Source organism: Balaenoptera borealis, assembly GCF_965194805.1.
Source record: "Balaenoptera borealis genome assembly, chromosome: 2".
Lineage (NCBI taxonomy): Eukaryota > Metazoa > Chordata > Mammalia > Artiodactyla > Balaenopteridae > Balaenoptera > Balaenoptera borealis.
The window spans coordinates 112403945-112418950 of NC_138867.1; the positions used below are offsets into that span (position 1 = coordinate 112403945).

The 15006-nt window shown below is 37.0% G+C and overlaps 1 protein-coding gene across 2 annotated transcripts in view; it reads left to right on the forward strand.

The window, feature by feature from the left end:
• The window catches only part of HSPA4 (heat shock protein family A (Hsp70) member 4), a 42293-nt gene extending 27744 nt beyond the window's left edge, over positions 1 to 14549 (forward strand). For both annotated transcript variants that reach the window (XM_082378934.1, XM_082378935.1), the window contains 11 exons: positions 1429 to 1580; positions 2077 to 2183; positions 2604 to 2737; positions 3971 to 4152; positions 5191 to 5280; positions 7265 to 7417; positions 8304 to 8429; positions 9221 to 9328; positions 10800 to 10919; positions 11995 to 12156; positions 12348 to 14549. In XM_082378934.1, the coding sequence (XP_082235060.1) occupies positions 1429 to 1580; positions 2077 to 2183; positions 2604 to 2737; positions 3971 to 4152; positions 5191 to 5280; positions 7265 to 7417; positions 8304 to 8429; positions 9221 to 9328; positions 10800 to 10919; positions 11995 to 12156; positions 12348 to 12551 (1538 nt within the window). In that variant the 3' untranslated portion in view covers positions 12552 to 14549. The remainder of the gene's footprint in view (positions 1 to 1428; positions 1581 to 2076; positions 2184 to 2603; positions 2738 to 3970; positions 4153 to 5190; positions 5281 to 7264; positions 7418 to 8303; positions 8430 to 9220; positions 9329 to 10799; positions 10920 to 11994; positions 12157 to 12347) is intronic.
• Positions 14550 to 15006: the final 457 nt, after the last annotated feature.

Genomic DNA, 15006 nt, shown 5'->3' on the forward strand with positions numbered 1-15006 from the left:
CAGTTTTACAAATTTTCATTGTATGAACTACTTCAGTGCTATATGAAACTTCTTTTTATCAATATCGTCCCCCTGGAGGACCTCCAATAGTGTCTAGGGAAATCTGATAGTTTTCCCAGGAAATGTAATTCAGATTCAAAGATGGATTTAAAGTCTCAGGTATTTCATGGTGGTAAAAATTGTCTTTAGCAGTGTTGCTGTGGTAGTCTTGTAGGTTTTTTTTGTCAGTGAATCTTTTGTTGAAAAATAAGTAAAGGGAGGATATGATAATCACATACTTAATAGGATGCTTTAATTTTATCTTGGGCTAAAAGGTGGAAGTTTGATTTAGGAATGCATTACTAATGTTCCGCAAACCTTTGACAAACCTTTTCCTAGAGTCCACTCTTGTGTTGGTTGCTATTTCATGGTGTTGAGATGTACTCTAATCTTGACACAGGCTCAGCTCTTAAATCAGAATGATTATCACAGAGGGGCATGTTCTTTCCATACTGGGTCAGCCCATTTCTTTAAATAGCCCTCCTCAACAAATTGTCAGTGTTTGTTGCACAAAATGTGACCAGGAAACCAGGTGGGTTTTGTTTTTTTTTAATTTTTATTTTTGGCTGCGTTGGGTCTTTGTTGCTGCGCGTGGGCTTTCTCTAGTTGCGGCGAGTGGGGGCTACTCTTTAGTTGCAGTGAGTTGGCTTCTCATTGTGGTGGCTTCTCTTGTTGCAGAGCATGGGCCCTAGGCATGCAGGCTTTAGTAGTTGTGGTGCACGGGCTTAGTTGCTCTGCGGCATGTGGGATCTTCCCGGACCAGGGATTGAACCCGTGTCGCCTGCATTGGCAGGCGGATTCTTAACCACTGCGCCACCAGGGAAGTCCCAACCAGGTGGTATTAAGAGGTGTTTTATGAGTGACAGCAGAGCCTTGGTGTGTACCTTCTCTCCTTCTGATATGAGGAGATTGTACCTGTGTTATAATCTGGCCTATGCTTATACTCTGGCTGGAGTGCTGGAGTGGCTAGATGTGCATCTGCATACTTTTTTTTTTTTCACGCCATGTCAGGGATAGTCCAATATTTTGAGGCCCTTTTATTTTCCTTATGGCCAGCTTAATTATTGATGTTTTAACATTTATTTGTGTGAGACTGTTTCCAAGATTGTAGGACTTGTGCACTGTAGGACATTAGGTATTCCTGACTCTCACCTCTTAAGTCCCAATATTGTCGTGCCACTCTGCCCTCATTATTTTGAGCACACACCTGTGTGTTGTGTGCACGCTCACATGTTATTGTGGAGGGGATTAGGAGTGGTGGGGTTTTGTTATGCATTTGTGAATTATTTTGTTGTGATAAGATGTTATATTGCTCTTTTTATTTCACTGTAAAATACTAGTTAAAAGATTCTTTTAATATAAACATCTATTCTAATTGTTTTTAAATAGAGTTAAAGAAAGAAGATATTTATGCAGTGGAGATAGTTGGTGGTGCAACACGAATCCCTGCAGTGAAAGAGAAGATCAGCAAATTTTTTGGTAAAGAACTTAGTACAACACTAAATGCCGATGAAGCTGTTACTAGAGGCTGTGCATTGCAGGTGAGCTTGCTTTCTTTCACAGGTAGCCATTTATATAGGTCATTGTAAATACAGCAGTGGTTTTATGTATCCAGCTAGTTTGAGATTAGCTCAGTGATCTTAAGGTCTAAGATTCTAAAACTTCTGTTTTAAAATTGGTGTCAGAAGTGGTGTTCATAAATGGAATTGTTTGTACTATATAACATGTAATAAGATGAAATAAGTCACTAGAAACATACGTAAGCCTGAAATACCACTAGAATTTGGCATATTTGTTGCATGAAGTAGTGTTATACATCAGTTAAATAAAGGTTGAGGTTAATGGAAAAGTAATAAGGAATAGCTAGATTATATGGGTGGTTTGACAAATGATAGACATTTATAAAACCACTTAGTTTAGGTATTATTAAGTTATTAATGTAAATAGATGTCTTCTGAAGTCATTCTTTATAGGTATTGTAATAATTAGTTCGTATGTCTACTTGTCAAATGGAATTTTTAAAAATTATTATTCTAGTGTGCAATCTTATCGCCTGCTTTCAAAGTCAGAGAATTTTCTATCACTGATGTAGTACCATATCCAATATCTCTGAGATGGAATTCTCCAGCTGAAGAAGGGTCAAGGTAATAATGTTTTTTAATCATTTTTGTACTTAAGTGTTAAGTCTTAGAAAATACTCTCCATTTCAAGTTATACACATCTGTAATATTTTGCTGTAGTGCATGAAAAGCAAAGTGATTATTTAGTCATTCATCAGAATAAGTTTGTGTCCTTACTAGCTTCTTTTATTTGATCCTGCTGAAATAATTGGTGCCTTTTATGTGCTGATTGGAGTATATATATATATATGTTTAAAACTGACACTAGACACACACACACACACACATATACATATTTTTTTTCTTGGGAACTCTTAAAATCTGCAAACAGTGCCAGTTGAGAAGAGTAACTAGAGCTATACAGTAATTACAAACCTAGAATACATGGGTAAAAAGTGTTAGCAATGTCCTAAATTTGTGTTTTTGTCTTTTTCCTCTGTTCAGTGACTGTGAAGTCTTTTCAAAAAATCATGCTGCTCCTTTCTCTAAAGTACTCACATTTTATAGAAAGGAACCTTTCACTCTTGAGGCCTATTATAGCTCTCCTCAGGATTTACCCTATCCAGATCCTGCTATAGGTAAGTAAAGAGTTGAGAATTAAAAAAAAAAGAAAAGAAAAATTATGTGTGCTTGGGAGAACTGGAATAGCAAAGCAAGTAGAGTATGCTGAAATTTAGGTATTTTAGATCACATGCGCAAAAAAACCACTTTCAGTCGTATTACCAGGTTTAGAACCAGCAGGATGGTCATTATTTAATTGGATCTCCTATTGTGGGCTGTAGTTCTTGTTTTCTTTTTTTTTTTTAATTAAAATTTTTTTAGTTTAATTTTTATTTTTATTGATTGATTGATTGATTGATTGACTGATGCTCTGTGCGGCTTGCGGGAAGTTAGTTCCCCGACCAGGGATCGAACCCACGCCCTCGGCAGTGAAAGCGCAGAGGCCTAACCACTGGACCGCCAGGGAATTCCCTGGGCTGTAGTTCTTGGTTAATGCACATTATTGTTATACCTTGTGCATAATGTGGTGCTAGTTACTGAAAGGAGTTGAAGAGGTTCAATTCTGACCCTAACATAGAGTTAGGTGTACACAGAAAATCATTAAGAAATTGTGATAATCAGTATCACAGGTTATGGAACCATGTTGGCTTGAGTCTTCATTGACTCTGAGAAACTTAGAATCTGGATATAATACTAGTCGAGGAGAGAGAAACTAGAGTTAACATGATAATTACAGAACTAGAATACATGGGTAAAGTATTAGGAATATCCTGAATGGCACTTAGAAGCTTGGAAAGTTAACCTACTCTGTTTTCCTCATTTTTAAAACAGGACTAGGTGTGATAATTCATACTTTACAGAGTTTTATGAATTAAAACACATAAACAAAACCCTGGTATAGTAACTGAATCTAGAAATGACAGTTTCTTGATAAGTGACAAGCAGTATGGAATCACTGGGGTTTTCAGTAGAGGAAAGTGGGACAAATCTATTCTAGGAATTTATCTGGCAGTAGCCTATAAAGATGAATTGGAATAAGGCACTGGAGGGAAGGACATGTTTGAAGAGTTAGGAGGTACTTGAGTCCTTAATTGAGACAAGATAAATAAGAGTTTGACTATATGTGAGAGAGGAAGGAGAAATCTGATGATTTAGTAAGATTCTAAGAGTGCCCACTGTGCTTATTTGAAGTATCATGTTACTGACCTTTCACTGAGAAATGGACATAACCTGGCAGTATGGGCATGTATTTGTGTTTGAATTCATCCTCTTAGGTTATGTGTTCTCTTTTGTCTTTCTTATGTCCTTAGCTCAGTTTTCAGTTCAGAAAGTCACCCCTCAGTCTGATGGCTCCAGTTCAAAAGTGAAAGTCAAGGTTCGAGTAAATGTCCATGGCATTTTCAGTGTGTCCAGTGCATCTCTAGTGGAAGTGCACAAGTTTGAAGAAAATGAGGAACCGATGGAAACAGATCAGAATGCAAAGGAGGAAGAGGTAATCTAGACAATCTTATACCATTTTAGGCCATTCGTAATGGCTCAGAGGTGACACTTGTCTAGAAATTCTAGCAAATAGACTGGGTGACAGAGCTGCTGAGAGTAGGTTTGCATGCATACCCCATCATATGTGAACTAACACAAAGTCTTTATACAGAATTTGTATAGAAATGGGACATAGTTGGCTTCCTCCTTCAGACCATGCACCTCTCAATTTGACTTATTCTTGGTTCTTTCTGATTACTGGGGAATGCTGAGTCTCAGTTGATTATTTCCACAAGTAGCATAGAATTCACACTTATTTGTTGGAATCATGCACTGAGTCTTGTACTTATTGTGTATAAAAATCAAGGCTTTATAAAACTATAAATGTTTGGGGTCTCATCCCCACAGATTTTGTTTGACTTGGTCTGGGCTAGAGCCCAGGTGTCAGTTTTAAGAGCCTCCAAGGTCATTATAATGTGCTGCAGGCATTGAAAGCCAGTGTGGTTCAAGGTCTCTACAAACTTCTCCCTTCTTTGTCATTTCTGTCAGCCTTTGTTCTTTTAACACCTTTAACAGAATTTTCAAGGTGTCCACCTCCCCTAATGTACACAGTGGTTGTACTTTTGAGGATGGAAAGGCTGATTTAAAAACTGCTAGAAAAAGTTAAGACTTTTGAGAGAAATGTATTCATGAGGAAGCTAGGAGAAACTCATGCTTTCTTCAGATTTTATTGTGTTAAGTATTGCCACGCTGTGTGCTTATAAGTACTGCTATGGTTTTACAATGTAGTTCTATAGCCGCTCTTATTTATATAAGGGCAAGGCAAGAGTTATTTCCGTTGTACAGATGTAGTAACCGAGATCCAGAGAGGAAAACTTTCATGTTCTAAGTGTAACGTATGTGTTATAGCTGGAATTTGAGTCTGGGTTGTCTGATTGTTGGTAATTAGCAGGAATTGCACATCATGTGATTTTGCCAGTGTGTCATGAAGGTTGCTTAGTCTTTCACTAGTATTTCCTAGTTTCAGGATTTGATGTGACCTGTTTTTCAGAAGATGCAAGTGGATCAGGAGGAACCACACGTTGAAGAGCAACAGCAGCAGACACCAGCAGAAAATAAGGCAGAGTCTGAAGAAATGGAGGTATGAATTGTGTTTTAGAGTATGATTTGCTGTCTTTTTACATAATGGTTTTGGCTGACATATGTCTTGGAAGGGAATTATATTAGAAATCTTCATTTATCTGAACAGTCTTTAAAGCAAGATTTTGTAGTATGGTTGGGAAGTATCTTTGGCAGAATGGTCTTTGAACTTTAGTCTGGATGGTTTGTGGGAAGAAAGCACTCAGAAGCCCTAGTTTTACTAGGCTAGTGAGTGATTGGTTCATGCTGGTTTCTGAATGGCTGTTACTAATAGTCATCCTACCCATAATTTATTCTTTACTAATAAACAATGAAAGATGGTTTTTTCAAATTTTGTCAACTCTCTGAAACTTGTCTTTTTGTTGAAATACACTGTTTTAAATAATAATGTTTTGAAATATATTTTGTAAATAATGTTAATATTTATCCCAAGTATTTAAATGAATATGTAGCATTTTTGGATCCTTTACAACCTGTTCTTTAACTTTCGAGTTTTCATGTTTAAATTTTGTCATCAGCATTGAAAACAGCTTTTCTTTCAAATTATTTATGACATTGCAGTGTATAATTTCACCTTCTAAGGTATTTCTGATTGTGGCATTTAAAAAAGTTTGGCAGAGCCTTTAGGAGGCTTAAGTCTGGTACCCATTTTCATGTCAGTTAACAAATTTTATTCCTTTAGCTGTGCAAATAATTGTAAAAAAAAAATGGCAGAGGAAATCATCCTCATAGATGCTTCAGTGTACTGTAGGCCTTTTCCAAGGTGGAAGACCTGTTATAGCCTGGGTTGGGGGCAGCAGTGGGCAAGAGAAGTATGTATTTTTCTGTGTTTGGGAAGGTCGGGGAGGAGAAAGGAGAGAGGTGGACCTGCCTGCCTGCCCGGCCCCCCCCGCCCCAATGCCATGGAGCTGTGGCAAGTTTCATGGGGTTTGTTATTTATGTTGCTTCCCTGAGGTGGCTCGGGAACTGACGCCTTTCATAGTATTGTTTCTAAGGGAAATAAAATACAAATGATACATAAATCAGCCCTGATTTAAGATTTGGACAGGAGATGGGGAAATGACTTTGTATTCTAGATTACTTGAAAGTTACAAATAAAAAACAACTGGAATGGATATTTTTCTAATTTGTGGATCAGCAAGAGCTTTCAAAGCATAAAAGCAATGAAAGTAATCACAAAGGAAAAGGTAGATAGATTCAACAATAAAAGCTTGCATAGACAAATAACAGAAGATTAGAAAAAAACTAGAAGAGTCAATCACTTAGGGGGAAAAATCACAAAGATCCCAAGAGAACGCTGGATGAAATATGACTAGGCAATTTGAAGAAATAAGTATGCCTTATAACTGTGTGAAAAAAGGTTATTGACCCAACGAAAATAATAGATCATGGTAAATGAATTCCTTTTTTTGGCCAGGGTACAGTGGAATGGATTCTGTTACTCCTTGTGAGAATGTAAATAGGTGCAGATACTCTGGAAGTCATATTACTACTGTATTTCTGATCCTTAAAAATTTCATACCCTCTCCCCACTAATTTCCTCTGCATGTTCATATGTTTGGATAAGAGTGGAAGTAAATTAGAGAATATTTAATAGTGATTATATGTTGATAGTGGGATTATGGGAGGTTGTTTTTGTGTGTATATGTATGTAAATAAGTGTATGTGTGTGTACAGATCAGTAGTGTTAAGTATAATCACATTGTGCTACAGTCTTTTTCATTTTGCCAAACTAAAACTACCTATTAAGCAACAATTCCCCATTCCTCTATCCCTCCTCCCCCCGTCCCCTGGCAACCACCATTACTTTCTATCTCTATGGATTTGACTATTTATAGTCAAAAATATTTATATTTTTTTAACTTTCCAGATATTGTAAGAACACAAACTAAGTTAATAAAAAAGCAAAGCCAGCCTTTGAAACATGACTCATTTGGAAGTTTAAGAGTCTGTATAAGTGTTCTTAATGATTTCTGTTATTTTAGACTTCTCAAGCTGGATCAAAAGACAAAAAGATGGACCAGCCCCCTCAAGCCAAGAAGGCAAAAGTGAAGACCAGTACTGTGGACCTGCCAATTGAGAATCAGCTGTTATGGCAGATAGACAGAGAGATGCTCAACTTGTACATTGAAAATGAGGTGGTTATTTTAAGTCTTTTAGAACAATAAGCTAAAAAGTTAACGTGACCGTAGTGTTCAAACTCTGTGTCTAGTGACCTTCATGTGTTTTAGGTTGTATGGGGTTTGAGAACAATTTTAGATTTCGGGGTATTGGAGGACAAGTTTAATAGATCCCAAGACTTAACATCAAAATTCTTTTATGGTGATATTATGTCTTTATTGCTAAAAACTCTGTTATGAGATCTTTGACATTTAGGGGAGGTATCATTCATGTTTGGGTGTGTGAGTTTGGTTGTTCACTAGCGATTGGGATGTTTGAGGCCAGGGTCAGGGAAGTTGATCAGCAGGAGAAATCACATTAGCCTTAATATTTTGTTTATTAGTTCCTTTCCCTGTTGCCAGTCAATATGTAACTGTAGTTATGGTGAGCGATGCAAGGTTTGGGACCCTGGAGCACAGTTATTCAATTAATTATTGTCTGTGAGGTTTCTCATCATATGTACATTGGATCTTAGAATAGTTTTGTTTCATAGACCCTTTAGCATCTATACTATATGAATAATTTGATTTTCCTGGGTATGTAATACAAGCAGAGTATACTCACCTTGTGACATTGAACTAATAGTTTCTTAAAGTTCTCTTGTCTTAAATTCTTTTCCTTATTTTTGCTTTTGAGTTTCAACATCTTGATATTTCTTCTATTGCTCTTTTTTTCTAAGCACACCCACAGAACTCTCACTTGATCTTCATAATGTACTAAGGACTGATGCTTCCAGCTCTCTTTCCGTGGATGATTCACAGAACTAAAAGGATTTGAGGAAGAAGGCTTCTCTACCTTTATATTACTTAATAGTTAAGGGGAAATTGTCTCACTTTTCTGAATGTCTGACTGTACTGTTCACAGGGTAAGATGATCATGCAGGATAAACTAGAGAAGGAGAGGAATGATGCTAAGAATGCAGTAGAAGAATACGTGTACGAAATGAGAGACAAGCTTAGTGGTGAATATGAGAAGTTTGTGAGTGAAGATGTAAGTATGTGCTGCAGTGTGCCTGCTTAGTGTGCGTCTTCCGGCAGGATCCTTAAATGTAGTTAACAAGGGAAGTTTGTATCTGTAGGTATACAGAAAAATGATTAAAAATGCACTTTTTTGGGGAGAAGTTTTATATCGTTTTATTTTCTATTGATAGAGTGTTTCCCAAAGGTTAGACTTTGTGCATCACTCTTTTTTTGGTGTGTCACTTTTTGATACATTTTTGCATGCTATTTTTTACCTAGTATTTTTCTTTAAATCAGCTTACTTTTCCCTGATGTTTATTTTAACTCACTTCTTAAAAAAAATTCAGTATAATTGACATATAACTTTATATTAGTGTCAGGTGTACAACATAATGATTCGATGTTCGTATACATTGTGAAATGATTACCACAATAAGTCTAGTTAAACATCCATCACTACACGTACTTAAAAAATTTTTTTCCTTGTGACGAGAACTTTTAAGATTTATTCTCTTAGTAACTTTCATATATGCACTACAGTATTATTAACTATGTAACTCACTTAGTTTTAAATGTAGTTTTTAATTCTGAAACTTTCAAACATATCCATATGTCCCCTACAGCGGAGAAAATAGTGTAATAAACCCCCTTGTACCTATAAAACAAGATAACATTTTGTCAGTCTTGTTTTCCATATCCCCATCTCTCCACTCCCCCGTATTTTAAAGAAAATCCGTATATATCATAGTCTGTGCCTGTTTCTTCATTTGTGAATCAACTGATTTTTGACTGACTAAATTGCAATATTTCCTTCATCTTTAGGACCGTAACAATTTTACCTTAAAACTAGAAGATACTGAAAATTGGTTGTATGAGGATGGAGAAGACCAGCCAAAGCAAGTTTATGTTGATAAATTGGCTGAATTAAAAGTGAGTGACTCTTGAAAGCAGAAATGCTGTAGTTTCCATGGAGAGTATCTCAAAATTGAGAGTAATTCTCATGTTAAGTAATTGAAGGCAGGTTGAAAGTGACTGAAGAGCTATACTTTTTATCACTTAGGTTCACTATCTTTCTTTTAGAACTTTGTAATAGCAAAAGAATTTTTCTGGAAATTGAGTTTAGACCTAAACTGTTTCACTGAATTGGAGCTTGAGTATGTTCTTGGTGTCAAGAGATTGAAAGACTAGCAAGATGCATCCCTGTCCTAAAGGTATTTGCAATGCAGTTGGAGCAGGGCTGCGTGTATACAGCTTTGATTCTCAGTAGAGCAGAAGCGTCTGGTTTTGTATATAAAGAAGCTGATAGTTACACCTTAGAGTTAAAAGCACAAAGAATTATTTAAAGTTGAGGGCTTTTGTTTGGAAAAAGATGCAAACACACAAGAAGAACTTTTTGCATTTCTCTGGATTACTTCGTTTCTTGTCAAACTGGGCCATTGTGACTAACCTCTGAAATGGAATTGCTGAAGGACAGTGCCTGCAGTTTCCTTTCATTCTGGCAAGAATATTAAGAGTCTCCAGTGACATCCTTCCCATTGAGGTTTTTGATTTACTCTTTATTATGGGAGATGTCCAGCACATGAAAGTAGACAGAATAATAGCTTCAACTGTTGTCAACTTATGTCCGGTTTTGTTTCATTTCTGCTCCTTTCCACTCCCAGTTATTTTAAGCAAGTCTCTCAGGTTATATTTAATCCAAAAATATTTCAATGTGTACTTAAAATGTAGCCTTAAGCTGTACCATTATCACAGGCATAAAAATTCCTTAATACCACCATATTTTCAGTCCGTTTTCAGGTTCCAGTTGCTTCATAAATTATTTTTTAGTTTGTTTGACTCAGGATCCAAACAGGGTCCATACATTCTGTTGATATGTCTCTTAAATCTGTGTCTGTAGTTCTCCTTCCATCATTTCTCCTCCCTTACTTAGTTGATGAAAAAACTTGATCATTCGTGCTGGAGGATTTATTCCTGGTCTGAATTTTGCTCCTTTTCAACTCTGGTGTTTAATCTTATCTGGTAAATTGATGGTTACAGCTGGAGGCTTTGTCAGATACAGGTTTAAAAAAAATTTTTGTTTTTATTTTTTCAAGTGTACTTCATATATGGTGTTGTCTATCACTGTCTGGAGGCACCTAATTTTTGGTTGTCTCCCTAATGTATTTTGAGAACTAGGGTTCAAGTGACAAGTTGAAGTGGCTCCACTTGGAACAGTATTGAGGTATATTCTCATGTAGACTGAGGATATATTTCAATTGGCTGGGGAAAAATATTCAACTTCTTATATATAGAACATGGAGATTAAATGTATTTTAATTCATAATCAATCTTAGTAGAAAGATACTACTCTTACAGTTTAAACTCCCCTGTGAAGAATTTGTATATTCTCTCTTCTGTTAAGAATCTAGGTCAGCCTATTAAGATACGATTCCAGGAATCTGAAGAAAGACCAAAATTATTTGACGAACTAGGGAAACAAATCCAACAGTTTATGAAAGTAATCAGCTCTTTCAAAAACAAGGTATCTTTTTTTTTTTCTCCTTTTCCCTACTGTTGTTTCGGTAGAGTTAAGTTTTGAGACATTTACGTAGCAGTTCTTTGTCTTCTTTTTAACTGTTGTTTAATGATAGTATTTTCTTTTGGGATGTTAATGTAATGTATAATATTTTATATAATCTTACTAAGAACCCTGGGATTTGCTGCTTCTCTTTAATAAGGGGACTATGGAATTGAGCAATATTATTCAGCTTCCTTTTCTTGTTATGAAATGTTTGATCATTGACTTAACTTGCTCTATTTTGGTGTTAGAACACATTAGGCAAATAATTTAGTTTGTTATGCAGATGTAGGACTGTCTCAACAATAAACTACTTTCATTTTTTTTGAGCACTATATGATATATATTCCATAAGTATATTATCTGATTAAATTTTCACAGTACCCTTATGAAGTAGGTGGTAGTATCAACATTTATAGATAATTTCTAACTTCTTTAATCCTAACCCAAGGTTACTATTGGGGGAGCTGGGATTTGGCCTGAGGTCTGATTCCAAAGTTTGGATTGCTCTCAAACTTTGGTAAATAGTTTGGTTAACTCCACTATTATACTCCGGGTTCTTGATGTATTGTCAGTGTAAGAAACTTTAAGACAGATAAATTGAGCTTTCTAAAAAAATTACTTTTAATTAAAAAATTTTGCTTCTGAAAGGCCTCTTTTAAAAAACTGTACTCATTATTATTTTGGTTCCTAACAAGGATGCCTAAACCTCAGGTCTCATACCTAATGACATGTAATTTTTTTTTTTTGCATTGTGGAATTATAAGATTTTGTGTAAAGCATGTGCTGTTTATACTGCTGAAGCATTTTAATTACCACCTTGTGTAATTTTGGCCTTTAAATGTATTTCCTCTGTTTTAAAAATTGGGGTTACTTTTCTGAATTTTTCAGGAATTGAATGTCTATGTAGTTTGTGAGGCTAGATGGGCTTCATTTTGGGAAAGATTGTAACTTTTTGAAAGATGGTAAAGAACTAGACAATATATGAGTAGGGACAGTATCATCCTTTGACACTTGTCTGGTTGGCTACTGGTTGCAGGAGGACCAGTATGACCATTTGGATGCTGTTGACTTGGTGAGGGTAGAAAAAAGCACGAATGAGGCCATGGAGTGGATGAATAACAAGCTGAATCTGCAGAACAAGCAGAGTCTGACCGTGGATCCAGTTGTCAAGGCAAAAGAGATTGAAGCTAAAATTAAAGTAATGTATGATTTTAAAGATTTAATAGTCTTTTCTAGTCAGTCTCATTATTTATTATTAATAGGAGAGAATTTCATTATTGCATCTTTGCTTCTGGCTTGGGGATAGGGTCGGAGGGGGTGGACTTGGATTTTAGTATGCCATGTAAAATTTGTTACAAGAAACCACAGTTTTCTCTTCTATTGTTCTAGGAGCTGACGAGTATCTGTAGCCCTATAATTTCAAAGCCAAAACCCAAAGTGGAACCTCCAAAAGAGGAGCAAAAAAATGCAGAGCAGAATGGACCAGTGGATGGACAAGGAGACAGCCCAGGCCCTCAGGCTGCTGAGCAGGGTACAGACACAGCTCTGCCTTCGGATTCAGACAAGAAGCTTCCTGAAATGGACATTGATTGATTCCAACAATTGTTTATATTAAAACAGACTATTATAAAGCTTTAAGTTGTCAACTTTGTTCTAAATATCAACTAGAGCAATTAAATACTGGAGATTTCTTAGTTTTTAGGGGATTTGGGGGGGGGATATAGGTAATGTATGGAGCATTTTGACTTCGAAATAGTTAGATACAGAAATGAAGTGCATTGTATCTTTTTCATAATGGTACTATTTAGAAGCCCAGTTAGTCTTACTGAGCTTATGCTTCACTCCTTTTATGTTTAATCATGCTTATACAAAGAGAAGTTTGTTTTAGAAAGTTGAGCTATAGCACAAGCTATACCTAGCTATCAAGCAGACTTTTTGTTATGACATATATGGCAGGAACTCTAATTGTGCTTCACACATCTGCTGTGGAGATTGCCACAAAGGCTCCCTGCTTGGTGTGGGGATGGGGGAGGGGTCTCCCTCTGTTTCTGAGGACTAGAGAGCATGGCATGGATTAACAGAGAACAACAAAGGTATGCTCTGAGCTTCTTCACGTGTCAGTCAGCTCCGCTGGGACTCCCACCCCGTCTTCCTATCTTCCCATCTTCCCCCAGTTAAAGGAGCTCCTATTACAAATGCCGTGTGTTGCTCCTGGGAAAATAGATCCTTTCGTGTGGAGCAAGTTGTTAACTGAGGATTTTAGACCTGGAGGCTCTTCCTGAGAATGTATGTTCCTGAAAGTATGTCCACTAATATCCCAAGTATCAAAGTCTAAATAATTTTCTCTTCGGAAGGTTAGAATTGGGTAGACGTACTGTTGGATATAGGCATGGTAAATTTAACTGAGGGATTGATTCTTGTTAATTATGGTGTGAAGATTTGTATCCTGGCCTGCTTATTCAGGTTAGAGATGTTCTGTGTAAATTTGAGGTATAGCTTGAAGTCTTAAAAGAGTTAAAAGTTCTTTTTTGCTCATTCACAATCACTTACGTGTTGTGTTAATATCTGTCATGAATCTGCCAATTTGTATGTGTTAAACAGCGGACAGATCATACAAAAAACTAAGATGCACTGGATTGTACTGGATGAGTCTGAAATAAGTGTTAAAGAAGTGTGGTGCTGACTTTAGCAACACCTCATTCTTACTGTGCAGCCAGTGTCAGGAGCACCAAAGCATTCCCTGTGACTGCCCTTTGGGCCGTGTTGATAGGAGTGAGGCATTTTGGAAACTAAGGGAAACCTGTAGTATTAGAGGCCAGAGCTGGTACCTGCCCTAGAAACTGTTAAAATCTTTGTTGGTTACTTTTTGGACCTTTGTAATTGTTAATCTGTGTAACAGAGAGCTGCTCTGTTAATTTTGGCCTATGTTGTTAGAAATAAGATTATACCTTGCATATCTAGAATAAGTTTCTGTCCATCTCTGCACTAAAAAATTTAGAGTGTTACAAGCTCTACAGTGCTATAGAGAAACATCACTTAGAGGAGGAAGGTGGAAGTGTATTTATGTCGGAGTGTAAGCATGTGTGGAAGCCTTGCAGCACCAGGACTTGGCCCTGTTCTTAGAGCCTCCTCTATCCATTCTCTACTTGTCCTGCTTCAAGAGTTCCAGCTGGCCTGCTGTGAGGCCTAGAGCTACTTAGGAGTGCTGGCTGCAGGATTAAGCCAATTCTTAGGCAACTGACTCAGTTCCTAATGGCCATTTCTTCTAAAAATTTTCTTCTGTGTGTGGGGGCGGGTGTGGGTCTTGGGTTGGGGGTGAGTTTGAGGTTTAAAGTTTAAACTAGAAATAAGATGATGTGGTCTGCTTGCTCTCTGTTTAGATAGGCTTTAAGACCAATTGGATTTACATGGAGGCCAGGCCAGAGAATGGTAATCGATGACTTGTGTGCAGACAAGCATTTATCCAGGTTGCATTGTCTCAATTGGTTTGTTAAAGCTCCAGGTTACGTTCTTACACAAAGAAAAACATTCAGTAAACATGAGACAAGTTTTAGGAAAACTTAATAAAAAGAAACCTGTCTTACACTCAAAGGAATGGTTTTCTTAATTTCATAATGAAGGGTGTGTATGTGTGTATGTTTGTATGTTTTTGTGTTTTAAATAAAAACTCTTCTCTAGAGGTAAGAGTCCTCTAAGCTAAATTCCAAGTAGTTAACATTTGTCAGAGACCTCCATTCTGAAGAACGTTGGAGGCTTAGCACACTGGGTGGTAAGAAGTAGCTCTTTCCATACTTATTCTCCCATGCGGAGTCCTGGCCCAGTTCTCTGACTTAGAAATCCTTACCTTGCTCCTGTGACTGGGCCTTTGAGGGTTTTGATATTAGCAGGAGGTGGGTTACGGCCCTATAAAGGCCAGTGCCAGGACTGATGACTGCCCCTTCAAAGAACAGGACATGGCCCAGAATGTGCTAGTAACAGTTGTTACCAGTGACAGTTCCAATAGTGTGTGCATGCATGTGCGTCTTGGTGTGTATGTGGGGTGGTGTTG